The sequence below is a fragment of the Barbus barbus genome (assembly GCF_936440315.1).
Source record: "Barbus barbus genome assembly, chromosome: 33".
NCBI lineage: Eukaryota > Metazoa > Chordata > Actinopteri > Cypriniformes > Cyprinidae > Barbus > Barbus barbus.
Genome location: NC_136761.1, coordinates 22,415,415 through 22,433,189, shown reverse-complemented (window position 1 = coordinate 22,433,189; position 17,775 = coordinate 22,415,415). Strand labels below are relative to the sequence as shown.

Sequence of the window (17,775 nt, the reverse complement as noted above, 5' to 3'; positions counted from 1 at the left end):
AAATATGTGTGATACAGCAGGGTTAATGGCCCCTAGATAAAAGGCCCTTTTGATTTATTTTCTTGTAACGCACTAAATAGCAACAAGCACCATGACAGTGCCTTTCTAAACATGCTTGCCCTTAAGCACTGCGAAAATAACTTGATCCATGTGATCATTGCGCACAAAGACTCTGGGGTTGAATTTGAAGTAATTTGATCTAATGTTTCACATTTTTTTTTAGACGTTGGCAATTTATTTAGCTTATGAGAATCACTGTTCCACATAAACTACAGTTCAAATGTGTGGGGTTGGATTTTTTTTTTTTTTTTTTTACATAATTCTTATCCTCACCCAGTCTGCATTTATTGTTATCACAAATACAGTATAAAACATTTATTATCTATCTATCCTTTAAAAAAAGGATATTTTGGGGTAAAAGACTTAAGTTTTGTTTTTACCTAGGTACCACTTGGCTTCTCTGACTAACTTTATATTTAATATAAATATAATTTCTTAGTTCAAAACAATTCTCATACAAAACTTTTTGTTGGATAAATATTAAATGCATTATTTTAATTGTCATGGATTTTGGGAAAAAAAAATGAAAATTCTGTCATTAATTACTCACCCTCATGTCGTTCCAAACCCGTAAGACCTGCATTCATCTTCTGAACACAAATTATTTTTGTTTTCTTTGCGTACAAAAAGTATTCTCGTAGCTTTATAAAATGAAAGTTGAGCCACTGATGTCACATGGACTATTTTAATGATGTCCTTATAGCTTTCTGGGCCTTGAACTTGTCAGTTGCGTTGCTGTCTATGCAGAGTCAGAGAGCTCTCGGATTTCATCAAAAAATATCTTAATTTGTGTTCCGAAGATGAACACAAGATGAAGGTCTTACGGGTTTGGAACCACATGAGGGTGAGTAATTAATTTTAATTTTTGGGTGAACTATACCTTTAAGGGTCTTTAAGCTTGTACCATTTACTTTAATGTCTGTTGATTTAATTAATTACTCTTGCTCTGTCTATCTTGTTCCCTCGTACTGGGGAGAGCAGAGGAGAGATCAGGTAATATGTTCCTTATATGGTCAGAACTCTTAACAAGAGCACATCCTCACTGGAATCACACCCAGTCCAACATTTACATCATAGTCTGACAACAATGCAGAAAAAAGGGATTTGTGTCTGTTTATAAGGGAACACATAGCATACTTTCACCCAGCCACACTGTAATGAAGCAGACATGCTTAGGAACATCTCAGAACTAGACTGAAGACTTTTTTTCTTCTCATATTCAACTAATTTCTGTTTGAGGCTAAATAAAGGGTAAAAGCACCTCTGCTTCACAAGCACTTTCAGTACTCTGTTTTCTCAGACATCAACAGCAGAGACAAATATTGTGACATGGCAAAGTGAACACAAATGGATGGAAGAAAAATCCTATTCACTCCAATTCTAAACTATTATTTAACTCCTTTAATAGAGGCAGAGACTAGGTGTTCCGAGCATGCAATTCAACCTTTAAAATCATGTAATTATGTACTTGACTGAATATATATATCAGTGCTTTTCTTTTTTTTTTTTTTTTTTACTCAACAGCAATTATAAAAAAGTGCTTGTTTGGAAGATATAGAGTTAGCAAAATGTACGCAACTGGATTTCTGACCCAATTTTACTGAGATCTAGTCCTTGTGACAACTAGCCCCCTGTCTTGCTATCAATGATTACTAAACAAAACATTATTATGTGGCAGAAGGGATTGGTTTGGCTCAGTCTCTGGTGCCAGGACATAAATAAGCATAGATGTGCTGCTGCTGCCAGGCCCTTCATAGCTTCTGTTCTCCATGTCATTGATGTCTTTAACCGTTTGGAGGCTCTCCAGGAACTGATGGCAAGCTGGAGTTTGTTTAAAGGTGATGATATTTGTGCCCTCAGTAGTGCTCTGTTAATTCCACAAGACTTTATATATCACAAGTGTTCAAGATCTTACACTGTACCATTTATAGTTCCCCAAAAACCTTTCAGTGAACAGTTCTCAGTGTGAAGAACAATCTAAAGAACCATTTTCCTTGATATAGAACCTTTTGTGGAATGTAAGGCTTTCATGGATGTCAAAGATTCGTCATGGAACCGTAGAAGTAGAAAAACTCTGGATCATCTCTGAAAGCTATGAAATCTTTGTGGTTTCTCTTTTCAGCAAGCATGTAGGGAATGTGTTCTACTAGAATAAAGCATCTGAAGTGACGCATTAGTAGTTGTTAAAAAAAAATGAGCTGTAGTATATGCAAGACTATAAACGTGTTCTAATTTATTCTGAATGAATCACTAATCATAGAATGATTATTTATCACAACGCACTTCTCTTTAGGCTTTTATACACAATTGTTAAAGCACAAAGAGTGAATTCCAGTCTGATGTCATTGTTGATATAAACTCGAAGTATTTGGATCATACCCTGATTTTTTTTTTTTTCACTCCCCCTTGTGGATGTTTTTAAGCCCGGTGATCCTGCAGACGAGGAGGAGACCGTCTCTCATCACTGCTGCAGACAGCTGCGACTCTCACTGGTAAGTGTGATCTAGGGATTATAGAAGATAGATGCATAACTGTTTCTGTGGAATTCTTTAATACAAATGCATGTATTTATTAGTAATATAGTAATTGATCGTATGAAATGTCTAAAGACTAAATTATCATGTATATACCAAAGTATTTTTCTCATGAAATATGTACCCGGTAGACTTCACAAACTTTAGAATATGTAACATTTGTGTTTTTATGGTGTTTAGGGTGAGTTTACACAAAATCTATATAAATCAAATTTTTAGTTTATTTAGTTTTTTCTCATGTAATTGAGTTTTATAGTGCAAGCGATGACCGACTTGTATCCAAACAAATGCCGAAGTTAAGCATAGCCCTTAAATCTAAATCTGTCCTGAAGGTTATTTTTCCTGAGCCACACCTGTAGAATTTTACTTTTATACTGTAAAGACATTATTGCATTTGAGAAAGGATTTAATTTAAGACATTTATTGCAGTTTGTCCCATGATTTTTTCTGAGAGTCAGGAATGCTATTGGAATTCTCATTGGGATCAAACTCCTTCAGGAAAAAAAATCCTTTACAAAAGTGACTGCTGAATAAACAATTATTATGGTTTTGGATTTGTTCAGAATTTCAGTTTATCCAGCAGGAGATCATTTGATTCTATTACATTTGAAATGTTATTACATTTTATTCTTCAAGGATTCTTATTTCTATTGTAATACAATTGTATAATTGTATACTTGACTTCTAAACAAAACCACTTGAAACTTTTTTTTTAAACTGACTTCAGGATTTTTTAAAATTATTATTATTATGAATGTTATTATTATTATTATTTTAGTTTTTAATCTTTTTTTTTTTTTTTAAGGATACTGTGGAAATTTCTCACTTCCATCTTATCCACTGCATGCACATTACACCTCTGTTCATGTGGCTTTTTAGCCTGAAAGCATCCGAAGTAAAGTGGCTTTTCAGAATATTTGTGTCAGTAGAAATCATCCTGGACAGATTTTTATGGATCCCACACAGGTATAATCATACACTGAAACACTTCAGCTGAACAGTCTCGGTCTCAACATATCTTTGTAATCCACTGTGTGTATATGTCTAAAACACAACATTTTCTGTGGAGGTCCTAATTAGGAAATGTGGGGCTCTGTAGACTGCGCAACTTCATTCTGTCCACTGGGGGCCCCACATCTCTCCTGTCTTCTGCTGCTCTCCCTCTTCAAGCTAAACTGTAAACATATATTAACCCTATCAACCCCACTGTACATAAATATATACAAAGACCTCTAAATTCTCAACATGATGAAAACTTTGCTGGAAAACCTGTCTACTGCATGCCTTTTGCCGTCTGATTGATAGTTTATGCTTTTTTAGTGAGTAAAAGTCCTTTTAGTCTAATTATAAAAATGACCACCTCCAGGTCGTGGTTAACTGATATTTAAGAAATTAAATGTTAGAATATCTTTAATATCATTCGTGATATTTCAAAAGGAACATTTACTTGGACTGAAACAACCTATAGGTCTATACGTTTTTCTCCCACAATAAAAACTACAGAGCTTTGATTATAAAACTAAACATTTAAATATAATCTTACTAAAATATATTATTGGGAAATATAAAATGATAACTGATATTTATAAATATATACGTTTTATGAATGTAATCTACTATAAAGATTTGAATGATTTTTACATTATCATACACTATCAGAATCTTGACTAACCATGAAAGGCTGATGTATCAAATGTGATGCTCAACAAAAACACACATATGAACTTAAATATTTTGTCTGAAGGTTTATTTACTGTTATATATAATACTGTATTCTATATATTTCTTTTTATTTTCAAAAATGACCCTCTAACACTAGCATTCTCTATTCGTTTAATCAGTTAATCAGAATTTTTGTGTTCTATTAACATGGTCAATGGTTAAGGTGGACTGTTTTCATCATAGAGCCATGAATGTAGAAATCAACATTCTCTCTAATAGTCATCTGTTATGGCACAAGTGGATATATTTTCTCCAGAAGCATAGGGTGAATCATTTGTGGATGTGACCTGAAACAACAGTGTTTTGGCTTAGACTTGTCTGTCGACAAAAGTAATTTGCACCCTAAAGTTAAAATGGCTCAAGATTGCATGTATTTACATGTAAGAAAAGGTCTGGTTTGAAAATGTTCCAGTGATCTTTACTAAGTGCTTGTTCTTGGTCAATGAGATGGAAAGCACTGGTATGCTGACCTACCGCACACATGTTGTCATGTTCCTAACTGTGTGAGCTCTGGACGGTCATCAGATGAGTCACTGGTCTGTGAATAGGATTGTGATAAATTGGCTGGATTTATTATCGTAACTGAGAGGCTTTTAAGACACATTCCTGGAAATTCTGAAAGCGGAGCTGCCTATTTTGGTTACTTGGTTAATTCCTAATGGAGTAGATTTAATAGATGCCAGAATCCAAGTAACACTGGTAAGCTAAAATGCATAAGATCTCTGGCGAGAGATAAAATGAATAGTTTACACGTTTAGAAGAACTGGTCCATTCACTTTTATGAGCCATAATAGTGCTTTTGTTTTCCAAACTGCCCCACACTTCCAATTTATTGTTACCTCACATTCTTCAGTGAATTCATCATATCCAGATGAACAAGAGCCTACAGCAAATGTTTTCCTTAACGTCAACACTGACCCACTCTTATGTTGACTAGTATCTTCCTCATCCTCTTCACGAGTGGATTCTTCAGGTCGTAGGTCCTGCCAACAGCCTTCAGCTGTGATCTGCTCTCTAGCAGGGTTTAGATAAGAGATGAGAGGGGGTTGTTTTAGTGCATGATGCCAGATTGCTATTTCAGGCCTCCCGCGAGACAGGACTTTAGTAGAGGACAGGTGGGTCTGTTTTCATTGTCCACACTGGGTCAACACTGACCACCAATGAGTCATTTCTTCAACATTTCATCCAGACAAACAAAAACACATTTCTCTACACCTCATACATGTTCTAATATATAGAGAGGTTCTAAAAAGTCACTTTTAAAAATATGAGGATGTAACATACAATTTGAAACCAAGTGGCATCTACAAACAAATGATGATAGAATCACTTTTCTCAGGACTTAGGCCTACTAATTTTTGAACATATTTTAAGTGGAAGTATGAAGGCTGTTATGTGTGCCAGTGATAAAAATACACAGTAGTTTTGTGTGAATAATGTGTCCAGAATCCTGCAATGTTGATCTTCCAGATGAGATGTTTGTGGATGAGTTCAGACGGCTTCAGTCCTTTCATGGAAACCATTTGTTCCTGTAGCGTTTACTCATCTTTCGAGTTTTTGGATAATGTCAAACATATTTGTAAATCACTACAGGAATCTTGGTTGGGTCCAAATGAAGCATAGTTTTCTTTATACATCACAATCAGCAACCTGAAAAATTCCTTTATTCTGCTCTCTGAAGTCACAAGCAAGGAATTCAGATGAATTCAGTTCCCTCTCTCTGGCTCCCTCCCCTTCACTTATCTTTTGTAGCATAGCCTAACATGGAGAGGACAGCTGATGCTTTGGTTGGGATTTGGTTGTTTGGTTTGGGAGGACAGGCCATGGGTGTGGTGGGCAACTGGTGGCAGGGGGTAGGTGTTAAGGGGCAGCTGCGGTCGTATATATGACTAATAACTCAAAGAGAAGAGTGGAGTTCCCCTGTAACTCTTTGGCTGTTTGGTTCTCTCCATCCATCTTTCCATCTCTTTCATTTCCTCAAGGCTTTCCTGTATTTCCTGAAAGCAGATATGACTTTCTACAAACACTCAGGTAAAGATGTGCAGTCATGAAAAGCTTTTGGTGGATCGGCCCATGGATTCTCCTCTTGTGCATCCATCGGTGGTACTTTTGCTGGATATGGTTTATAGCTGAACTTACACTTCTATTTAAAAGTTTGGTTTCAGTATTTTATTGTAACGCTGGTGATAAGAAATGTTGCTTGAGATATTACTGTTTCTACTGCATTAAATAAAAGCAGATTTGATGAGTATAAGAGACTTTCAAAAACATAAAATTTTAACGACCCCAAACTTTTGAATGGTAGTGTATATGCTGTTTTGTGATTTGGTTTGTCCATATGTGATTTGAATATGAAAATGCATTGGTTTTGCATGTTTTTGGAGGGGTTTCCAGTAAAGTTTGTTTCATATTTCCAGTATAGCTCAATATTAATCTTATTCGAAGACCTGTGCAATATCAGTATCAGACAATCTTAGCTAGCCTGGTATAACCCAATGTAGTAAATATTTCTTTTTCTGTGTAATTGTGATGGTGAGCTCAGGTATCAGCTGTGTTCTTCTATTTAACTGATTGTGGTCTTCATCTAGACCATTTTAGTGCTCAAGCTAATTCACTGATTCTCCACAATCAGAGAGTGTTTTGTCAGGACTTATTTGGACTACATTTGTTAGTGTCAAATATAGGTGCATCAATCAGTGTTTGCTTTAATGTGGACATGCTCTCTTTGGTTACTGTTCTCCTCATGGTTGAATTTGATCTCACGTTGACCTTTTGAGCAGCATTTGCGCTTCGCTTTGGGACAAAGTGGTCCATTTGATAACACTCTGACAGAGCTAGATAAAAATGAACAGCTGATGGACGGTATCCCAAAAGGCTTAAGGATTGAGCATACTGCTCAGGTCACAAAGATATTTCAGTTGACAGAAGCCACAACACTAATGCTGATAATAAATCTGAAGTCAGAGGAGAAAACGCAGGAAAATAGACTTACTGATCCCCCCCCCCAAAAAAAGTGGGGAAACTTTGATGTTCACTTCCACATTGCATTTCTGACCCGTTTCGTTTCAAGAATCATGTCAAGTCACCTTTATTTATATAGCGCTTTTAACAATACAGATTTTGTCAAAGCACTTAACAGTATCAAATTGGAGGATAGCGTGTGAGTAATGTTTAATGATAAGATTAAACACTCAATTTCATTATTGAATTCAGTGATGTCATTGTCTAGCTCAGTTTAGTTAAATAGTATCTGTAAAATCAAATTGACTATAATCGCTAGAATTTAAGTGTCCCCAACTGAGCAAGCCAGAGGCGACAGTGTCAAGGAACCAAAACTCCCTCTGTGACAGAATGGAAAAAAAAAAAAAAACACGTTGGGAGAAACCAGACTCAGTCGGGGGGGCCAGTTCTCCTCTGGCCAGACGAAACCCACAGTTCAATTCCAACCCCAGCCATGTCAGATTGCGTAAAGGGCTTATCTGATTCCCATGGTCTTGATGAGGGATTTTAATTTATAATTTAATGTATTTGTTATATTTGTGTTTTATTCATTATTTGAAGTTTTTCATTTATATGATTTATTAATTTGCTATAATTGTATAGTTTAATGCATTTATTGTTTCTCAGTCTATTTTTATAATATATTTGTTTATTATAATTTTACTTTATAGTTATCGTCATGTTATCGTTTTGATTAAATAAGTAGAATTTAATGAATGCAACCATAACGATGGCTATATTTACTTAAGGGCTAACAATAGGATGTTGACAGACAAACCCCGCTGGTAAGAATGAGTCTGTACTCTAAAAATACAGCTTCACTTATCAAAGGCCAGACAATTCAGCTTCGGCACTATCAGAGCCTCTGAAGTGTTACGGCCACATCTGTGGGGTGATTTTCTAGCAGACTTTCCTAAGTTGTTTGGCTTGCGGTTGCTAAGATGTGTTTACAACAGATGCAGACGTGCAGTCAAAACATTTAACATCCTAACAATATCTATAGGGACACTGGTTTAAGGAAATATCAATTTAAGTCAGAACTATATGTGCTGATCAATGCCAAGTACAACATTTTTTATGATCTATATAAAAGAGTAGCTGTGCGTGTGTCAACTTCATTATTTCAAGAGTATTTAGAAAACATAATCTGCAAAAGAAACAGGAAATTCCTGAAGTTAATTTAAAAGCCTTTAAGAGTCCCTCCCAGTCAAATCAGTCCCCTTTAGCCTACACGGATTCTTATTGCGTTATTATACTGGCCTCTTGTGGTGACTTGATATAATTATAATAATCGCTACTCACAACAGCATTAGACGCTTTAAAGAACATGTAGCACTGAATAGAGAGAGAATCATGCTCCAATATTCTCTATTTTGGAACAGGTCAGTTCTCAGCACAAGTTTGATCATTTGGAAAGTAGGTGTGGAATGGAGTGGGAGAGACCACAAATTTAGTCTGGTCACTCAGTTTGTCATATACCAAAATATATTTAAAAATGTATTTCTGGGGCAAAACATTTCCTTTTTTTTTTTTTTGGATGTATGTGAATGTATTTCCTTGGATTTAAAAACATAGAGGGTAAAATAAATGTGTTTTTATATTTTAAAAACATTTATTTTGCACTCCATTTATTGAATAAATAGCCAGTAATATATTGGTACAAAAATATAACATTTTAGCAAATATATATTTTGTGTATTTTAAAATGAAAGAATATATATTTTATTTTTTATCTCATTGATTTATTTTTTGCTAGGTGGGAATGAATGATCATTTAACCACCAAACTGTTCAGATGAAAAGTCATCACCTCTTACCTCTTGTTCACAGAAAGTCCTAATTTGACAGTTCGGTTACACTTTATTTTGAGCTGTCTTTGTTACAGTGTAATTATACATTTAAGTACAGAGTAATATTAATTAAATACATGTACTTACTATATTTAGGGTTACTTGCATGTAATTATGCATATTTAAGTGTTATTATAATAGTAAGTACATGTAACGTGTAACAAGGACACCTTAAAATAAAGTGTTACCGACAATAAATAAGTCAGTTTTATACTTTGCCTTTGTTTTGTCCCAGGAGGCCCCCGCAGCTATCTGAGCTCCACCATGACCGAGCGTTTCGACTGCTTCTACTGCAGAGACAACCTGCAGGGTAAGAAGTATGTCAAGAAAGACGACAAGCCTGTGTGCGTGCGCTGCTTCGACAAGCTCTGCGCCAACACCTGCGCCGAGTGTCGCAAACCTATAGGTGCTGATGCAAAGGTGGGTGGTGAAATCCTTTTAAAGAGCATTTTACATTGTGCAGAGCTCACGGTGCTTTCTATTCAGGAGCTGACCCATAAGAACCGCCACTGGCATGAGGGCTGCTTCCGCTGTGCCAAGTGCTACAAACCGCTGGCCAATGAGTCTTTTGCTGCCAAGGACGATGGCAAGATCATGTGTGGGAAGTGTGGAGACCGTGACGGATCGTCTCGCTGCCAGGGCTGCTACAAAGCGATTACGCCAGGTGTGTGCACTGCACACAAACACCTTTTGACAAAATATCGCGCACAGAGTGTTGTCAATGACTGCAAAGTTCTGGCGTTTCTCTGTAGGATCTAAGAATGTGGAGTACAAGCATAAAGTCTGGCATGAAGAGTGTTTCATCTGCTTTGAGTGCAAGCAGCCAATCCACACCCAGAGCTTCCTGACCAAGGGTGATGATATGTACTGCACTGCCTGCCATGAGAAGAAGTTTGCCAAGAACTGTGTCCGCTGCAAAGAGGTCAGTTAACAGTATACTGAAGGATTGTACGGTCAAAAGACTTCATAGATGGAACAGAATGTGGCTATTACAGTGCAGTAGAAACTCGGGCATAATGCAGTCAGACGGCCATTATTGCAAAATTAATTTGGAAGCAAACTATTATACAGGTACTTAGCAAACAAATTACTTTGAATTTTGGGATTGGTAAGATTTGAATGTTTAAAAAAAAAAAAAGTCTTGTGAATTGTTTCATCAAGGCTGCATTTATTTGATTAAAAATACAGTAAACGGAGTAATATTGTGAAATGTTTTTGCAACTGTTTTCTATTTGAATATATTTTAAAATGTAATTTATTCCTGTGATGTGATACAGCATCATTACTCCTTCAGAAATCATTCATGTGTGCCAATTTGCTGAAACATTTCATGTAACAATTTTATCAATGTTGAAAACGGTTGTGCTTTATATTTATTCGAAAACCGTGATACATTTTGTTTTTCAGGAATCTTTGATGAATAGACGGTTCAAAAGAACATTTATTTGAAATCTCCATTAAAATTTTATTTTGATCAGTTTAATGCATTAAAAACACCTCATTGAACAAACTATTACTATTGCTAGTAAATTTCACAAATATTTACAAAGAAACAGCAAGAAACATGTTAAATTAGTCTTGTAAAACCATACTCCAATAATCTTTTCTTTTATATGCAACTTGGATTTTTTTTTTATTTTATAATTTTTTTTATAGTATACATGGATCTCTTGTTGCTTTGTAGTAAATGAAGTCAATGCAGAGTTAACTGTTGCTCATCTTTTGTCGGTTGAATGAACGACCCTTGAAACGGCACCCAGACAATCAAATTAGAAGACCAGAACTAACCATTCCTATCAGGCATGTTCTGAACCCTCTATACTTTTGTCTGATTTGTCCTAATAATCAGGCCATCAGCAGCGGTGGAATCACCTATCAGGACCAGCCCTGGCACTCTGAGTGCTTTGTGTGTAACACGTGCAAGAAACCTCTGGCTGGAGCTCGTTTCACGGCCCATGAAGATCAGTTCTACTGTGTGAACTGCTATAAGGCTGATGTGGCCAAGAAGTGCTCTGGATGTCAAAATCCCATTACAGGTATAATCTGCAAACATGCATCTGTGCCAGTATTAAATAATCATTATTTTTTCCCCACAATTACAGAAAACTTGCAACACTTCTAACTACACAACATTAAAGGGTTAGTTCACACAAAAATTCTGTCATTAATTACTCACCCTCATGTTGTTCTGAACACGCAAGACCTTCGTTCATCTTCATGAAATCCGAGAGCTTTCTGACATGCTCAAGGCCCAGAAATATAGCAAGGACATTGTTAAAATCTAATGTGTTCTGAAGATGAACAAAGTTCTTACGGGTTTGGAACAACATGAGTGTGAGTAATTAATGACAGAATTTTCATTTTGGGGTGAATTATCCCTTTAAAGGAATAGAAAACATCACTAATAATTGCATTTATAATTAAAAAAAAATCCATATTTACCCTTGTTGTCTCTCTGTGTTCCAGGATTTGGCAGAGGGACCAATGTGGTAAACTACGAGGACAAAACCTGGCACGAATACTGCTTTAACTGCAAAAAATGCTCCCTCTCCATGGCCCACAAGCGCTTTGTCATTAACGGAAATGACATCTACTGCTCTGACTGCGCCAAAAAGCTGTGAGGGCCTGATACAGCTGATTAATGAGCAATAAAGATAGATATGATGAAATGTGTTGAAATCTTGCAAAGCTTTGAGTGTTCAAGTTAAGAGAAACCAGTGAGGGTGTTTGCATTGATAAATCACTGGAAGATTGAGATAATTTTTATCAAATTCTTGGAGCAGATAATGAGTGCTATATGAAGGGCTTTTCTTATGCAAAACATATTACCGCAATCATAAATGCAATCGCTGGATTTACAAACATAATGCATTTTAAGCTTCGGTTGTTGCAAATCTATGGTGAAAGTGTGTGATGTTACAATAGCAATACAACATGCATTGTTTTAGTAAACTCATTTTGCTTTGTGGAAAAAATGTTTGATTAGTTTCTGGATAATTCCTTTGAAATGTTTTTATGCAAGTCATTCTGTTAATACAACTATAAGAATGAAAAGAGGCAAACAAACTAATGAACAGACTCAACCCATTGCACATGAAACAATAAATGACTCCAAACATTTATCTTCCAAAACTTTATTTTAACAATTTATATTTTCCCAGTACACTTTAGATATATTTACAAATATAATTTGTGGACAGGGCTATTTCAAGACAAGAAACTGCTCTAACAAAAGCAGATCCCATTCATGACCCTGGTCGAGGAGAGTGATTGTCATGGCCGAGGTAAGCTCACGTGACACGTTAAGGTATTAATATATGAAAATAAAATACAGCCCATTCTGCATCTAAGGCACCGTCCTATTCTAGCCCTGTATTGGGTACTCGACATTAAAGAGCAGTTTTAGTTCTGATGTATAAAGCGCAAAGGGCTCTCAAGGTCCCATTAGTGGAAACATCTGCATTGGAGTAAACTCGTCTGAAAGTGGCTGTGTTAGTGTATTACGAAAGCAAACGCAACTAACATACACCCATGCCTCAATGATTGGGTCTGCAGCAGCTACACCACAACATGAAGCAATTTTGGAAATGTAAAGTGTTACGAGTATAAAAGGCCAAAACCAAGGGAATCACAATGATCTCAATGAGCGCTGGTCACTTCTAACCTCCGCAAACACTTTTCCACTGGAGTCTAAGAGCCTGAGTCCAAAAGCAATCTGGAAAATGACTATTATACAACAAAAGATAAAAATCACAGAAAGCGGTTGCATATAAAATATCGGAAGAACATTAAATACATATTGAGTGATCTACAGTATTTCTAAGTGGGGATGGAATGATACAAATAAGGAAACTTTACTTGTCAGCTAAACACAAGCTTAACTGTTTCTTTAAGCTTTGTGGCCTTTAACTGATCTGTGAATAATATTTCAAAGGAAACTCAGCATTTTACACAACTACAATACACAAAGCCAACTAAACTCTTCAAGCATATGGAGACCAATCAGTCTAGACATTTGAATCAACAGTCAAATGCCAAATCACACTTAGTGCATAAATCACTTGAACTTCCCCTGAATCCTCTGGCTGCAAATGTAAATCGCAATTCTCAAACTCAATGAGAGGCAACATGCTTAATGGATTCTCTGCAAACATCCCTGTTCAAACAAAGCAGCTTCAGAATCAAATAGCCCTCTTGACTTCACTTGTAACCCTCAGTTCACATTCGTTTTTCCAACTCACTTCACAGTCAAAAATGCGTGCTAGTGCTGTGTACAGTTCGTTACATCTGGCCTGTTAGATTAGCAACAGCTTTTCTTACAGTACAGTAAACTAACCTGCTGCCTAGTTCTTATTCCCAACCACAAGTATAGCCAGACAGCCTAATACTGATTACATAATACTTAGAAGAGTTTTCAATAAATACACTATATTGCCAAAAGTATTGGGTCACCCCCTTCTAATGAACAGGTTTGACTCCTTTAGTAATTTCTATGAGAACAAATCTTAATGTTTAAGCATATAATTATAATCTAGGGAATTGTGTGCTTCTAATTTTATAGCAACAGTTTGGACAGGACCCTCTATTCTAACATGACAGTGCCTCTGTGTATAAGACACGGTTCAAAAAGACATGATTGATTCAGTCAGTGTGGAAGAACTTGACTGGTCTGCAGAAAGCCAAGTCCTGATCCCAGCTGAACACCCGTGTGACTTTAAATGCAGACCTTGTGCCAAAAACTCATCACCAAACACCAATGACTTGTATAGACACTATAAGGACTAAAGTGTTGGGACATCCCCTTCTTTAGAACAAAAAAGGGCACTAACAAAACTGTGGCAACAAAGATGGAAACAATTAATGTATTTAAAAATTGTATTTCCATCTCTGTTGCAACAGTTTTGGACGTGTCTAAAACGACAGTACCCTTATGTACAAGTCATTGGTGTTTGGTGATGAGTTTTTGGCTCAAGGTCTGCATATAAAGTCACAGCAGATGTGTTCAGCTGGGATCAAGACTTGGCTCTCTGCAGACCAGTCAAGTTCTTCCACACTGACTGAATCAAGCATGTCTTTTTGAACCATGCCTTATACACAGAGGCACTGTCATGTTAGAATAGAAAAGGGTCCTGTCCAAACTGTTGCTATAAAATTAGAAGCACACAATTCCCTAGAATATCATTATATGCTTAAATATTAAGATTTGTACTCATAGAAATGACTAAAGTAGTCAAACATGTTCATTAGAAGGGGGTGACCCAATACTTTTGGCAATATAGTGTATTTATGCATTTTTAAAGAGAGAACTAAATTTATTGTGATTATTTAGGCCATGAATGGATGCGAGAACTAACAGTAACTATATACACGAGGAAACGTCAGGACCTGGTAGTACAGTACAACCCTGAGGGGACTTTGGGCATTGAAGAATATGAAATCATTCAAGTTTAGCCACTGGAACAAATGAAACAGAAACATGCAGAAAGTGCGCAAGAGTTACAGGAATTCTCTGTGTTATGTTACGCAATATAGTAGCAGATAGATTCATGCAGTCATATTGAGGGTCACTTAAATTAGATATTTGCTAACTAGTCATATTTATGTACAGGTAGAACAGGATATCAACAATACAGGCATTTACTACAGAACAGGAACGAACATAAAAACCTCATTAAACAAAAGTGTAACGTCAGTCTGCATTGAGCCCCATCATCCTTCAATCTCAGAGCTCAAGGCAGTATGAACATTTATGCACTCTATTTCAATTACAATCAGTTTGGTAAACGGTTTTAATGAAACATCTCGAGTGAGATTTGCTATCTACAAGTGTTACACAGTAGGAATGCTTAAGTTGTTGCCCAGGGGATATAGCGTTAAACACTATACAATGATCATGTTTATGCCTTTAGAGAGGAGAAACAGAAGCTTAGAGGAAAATATCCTGAGGTCACATTAAAAGCACATCAGAACTGGAGAGTTGCTGCACTAGCAGTCCGTTTAACCTCATGTTTCTACATTGGATCACATTCCTGAGCTCCACTCAACAGTTCAGACACAGGGTTTTAATTAGTACATCTGACTGGAACCGATGTCAGCTGAAGATATGTGAGAGTTTCCTTTTTCAAAATGCTTTACACTGACTCGACCAACCAGATTAAGCTATAACGAATTCGTATGTGCCACGTGAACACCTGGAATTTAGCAAAAAAGTGCACGTGGTAACCGTCAAGAGACAGCAGTGGTTTAAATGTGAAGAAGCCGCATGAATAAATAAGTTGTCTCCACATTTAAAAGACAAAAAAAAAAAACATTTAAGAAATGTATGAAAAAACAAATCCTGATGTCTATTATAAAGATGTAGAGCTGATAAACAAAGCAAGCACACTGAAGGAATCTATCATTTTCCCTGAAGCATTTCTTTAGCTTGTTACTTCCAACTTGTCTTTATTTTCTCTTGCCTTATCCATCTATTATCTGCAGAGGCTGTGCGGCACTGTGCGCTTTCCCTGGCTGTCCAGACGAGTCTGCGCGCGGACACTCTGAGGCTCAGCTGGACGTGACTCACGGAGTGCAATAATCAGCAGGCCTTAAACAGACTTGCGCATTCACATCTCTGAGAGAACAAGAGAAACATCGTCAATTCTGTGAGGTCAAATCAATATAAACACCATTCAGACGACTTAGAGTAAAAAGCCCTTACCAGACAGGGCTTCAATGGGTTGGGCTGGATGAATTGAGCTGGTTTTCTCTTCGAAGGCCACTCTAGGCCCTTCAGGGCCCCCATCGTCCATCAGGGGTTTGCTCTTCGTATGAACACCCAGATCAATCAGCTCCTCGAAGCTCCAGGATCCTCCTTTACCATTCAACCCTTGCACTAGGTTTACTTTAGAGTCCTCGTTCACAAACTCTGAGCCCTCCACCAGACAGGACTTGGGAGGTGGGTTGCTGGAGATTAAAGCCCAAATGTAAAAGGTGAAGTATGCCCCACAAGGGTAACCCAGATGAAACTAGAGTAAATGAAGTCATTTTTGTACCTGTCCACTGAGGGAACATCTGTGCTGGGTCCATTGCTGTTATCTTTATTGTCCACATCTTTTTGCGTGTTCATACTAACAACTGGCCCGTCTTGCTCTGTGACTGGCTCGTCCACAGATAAGTGACCCTCCTCAGAGTCTGATGGCTCTGTCGTCTTGGCATTCTGCTCTGACTCGAAAGCCTCATTCTCTAAATTTGAATGACACAGATGAATCATTTAGTCCTACATTATGGATACACAATATATTGAGATAAAATTGTGATATGTCTTAGTGTGATTATCAAACTGCAAAGGGTATGATCTAATTAAATAAACATAGGCTCAGAGTGAGGTGTTCTGGTGTTTTCAAAGGCTTCAGTTTGCAGTAAATGCTGCTTTATTCTCTACATGCGCTGTGCCACTCATTTTAACAGATTTGTCATGAGAGTCATTTATAAATTGGTTCGGCAAAACAGAAACTTTAAGGGATCCCTGCAGCTCAATGGTTTCAGATTAAAATAAATAATAAAAAAAAAACAATAAAAATTATAATTATTATTTTAAAGCCAAACTGAATGAGTCAAGACTTGTACAAAAAGTATTTTTGCAATGTGTATAATATAGCAATGTCAGTTTTTTCTAGTATTGTGCAGCTGTATGTTACATATAGTGAGAGATTATATCCTTGAGACCCTTCAGCAATTCTCCTATAGTTCAGTGAACAATCAGTAATCTGCTACATAGAAACTCACTGTTGTTGCCAACAAAGTAATATTCTGCCATTTCTGGCATAAACAAACTGACCCTTATTTTCACAGTTTATTTGGTCCTCAGCTTCCTCTCCATTTTCATCAGAAATGTCTCTCTCATCATTACCCTGAGAGAACACGCAGACACAAAATAAGTAACTGCTTGGGAGTTGAAATGGTGCATAACAAGCAGATACATCATGTCTCAAATCTATATAACAAGCCATATCAAATTAGAGCTGGTAAACTTGCCTTAAAATCAATTTGGTCTGATTTTCTGGTTCTCTTCATAATTTCTTCAATTCTCTGCAGATGGAGACAGAACATTGAAGCAACTTGTACGATTCTTTAAACTACAGCTGCTACCTTAAATTGAAATTGTGTAAATATCAGTATCATGTGATGGCGTTGGTGTTTACCTTCTTTCTCTCCATCCGCTCCTGTTGGTTCTGTTGCATAATGCGTACTCTCTCCTGACGCTGTCGCTCTGCTTCCTCTAGGGCCTTTACTTCAGCTTCCTCGCGCTGCCATTGAATGAGCAAGGAGTCAATTATTCAAACAGAGCAGTTCTATTGGGGTTTCTGTGCAAGGGGACTGTTAACTCACCTCTTTTTGTAGCTCAGCCTGTCTTTGCTGCTCCTCCAGCTCCATTTGCTGTCTCTCCTCCTCTGCTATACAAGCCTGCTCCTCCTCTTCTCTCTTCCTCTCCTCCGCAAGCCTCTTCTCCTCCTCTGCACGCCTCAAGCGCTCCTCCTCCGCCAGCCGCTTCTCCTCCTCTTTCCTCAGCCTGTCGAGACATGATACCTCAGGGCCTCTGACACTTCAAACGTAAATAGTTTTAACACA

At 37.1% G+C, this 17,775-nt stretch overlaps 2 protein-coding genes across 6 annotated transcripts in view; one reads left to right on the top strand and one right to left on the bottom strand.

Moving 5' to 3' along the window:
* The first annotated feature begins 1,975 nt into the window (after positions 1 to 1,975).
* Positions 1,976 to 12,300, top strand: LOC306853575 (four and a half LIM domains protein 1-like). Of its 3 annotated transcripts, none has more exons than XM_079391089.1 (7): positions 1,976 to 2,189; positions 2,484 to 2,552; positions 9,401 to 9,585; positions 9,652 to 9,829; positions 9,918 to 10,087; positions 11,015 to 11,201; positions 11,632 to 12,300. In XM_079391089.1, the coding sequence occupies exons 3-7, from the start codon at positions 9,430 to 9,432 to the stop codon at positions 11,784 to 11,786; spliced, it is 846 nt and encodes a 281-aa protein (XP_079247215.1). In that variant the 5' UTR covers positions 1,976 to 2,189; positions 2,484 to 2,552; positions 9,401 to 9,429; the 3' UTR covers positions 11,787 to 12,300. The 3 variants fall into 3 exon arrangements, with proteins under 3 accessions (XP_079247215.1, XP_079247216.1, XP_079247214.1); XM_079391090.1 differs by lacking the exon at positions 1,976 to 2,189 and adding an exon at positions 3,400 to 3,560 and having other exon boundaries at positions 2,498 to 2,552; positions 11,632 to 12,293; XM_079391088.1 differs by lacking the exons at positions 1,976 to 2,189; positions 2,484 to 2,552 and adding exons at positions 6,110 to 6,169; positions 6,299 to 6,347 and having other exon boundaries at positions 11,632 to 12,293.
* LOC306853574 (uncharacterized protein) overlaps positions 12,287 to 17,775 on the bottom strand; it is a 27,349-nt gene continuing 21,860 nt past the window's right edge. For 2 of the 3 annotated variants that reach the window (XM_079391086.1, XM_079391087.1), the window contains 8 exons: positions 17,536 to 17,716; positions 17,349 to 17,453; positions 17,182 to 17,235; positions 16,985 to 17,057; positions 16,200 to 16,389; positions 15,866 to 16,110; positions 14,734 to 15,778; positions 12,287 to 13,620 (listed from right to left, as the gene is read on the bottom strand). In XM_079391086.1, the coding sequence (XP_079247212.1) occupies positions 15,771 to 15,778; positions 15,866 to 16,110; positions 16,200 to 16,389; positions 16,985 to 17,057; positions 17,182 to 17,235; positions 17,349 to 17,453; positions 17,536 to 17,716 (856 nt within the window). In that variant the 3' untranslated portion in view covers positions 12,287 to 13,620; positions 14,734 to 15,770. Of the gene's footprint in view, positions 13,825 to 14,217; positions 15,779 to 15,865; positions 16,111 to 16,199; positions 16,390 to 16,984; positions 17,058 to 17,181; positions 17,236 to 17,348; positions 17,454 to 17,535; positions 17,717 to 17,775 lie in introns of all 3 variants that reach the window. The other variant, XM_079391085.1, reaches the window with a different exon arrangement.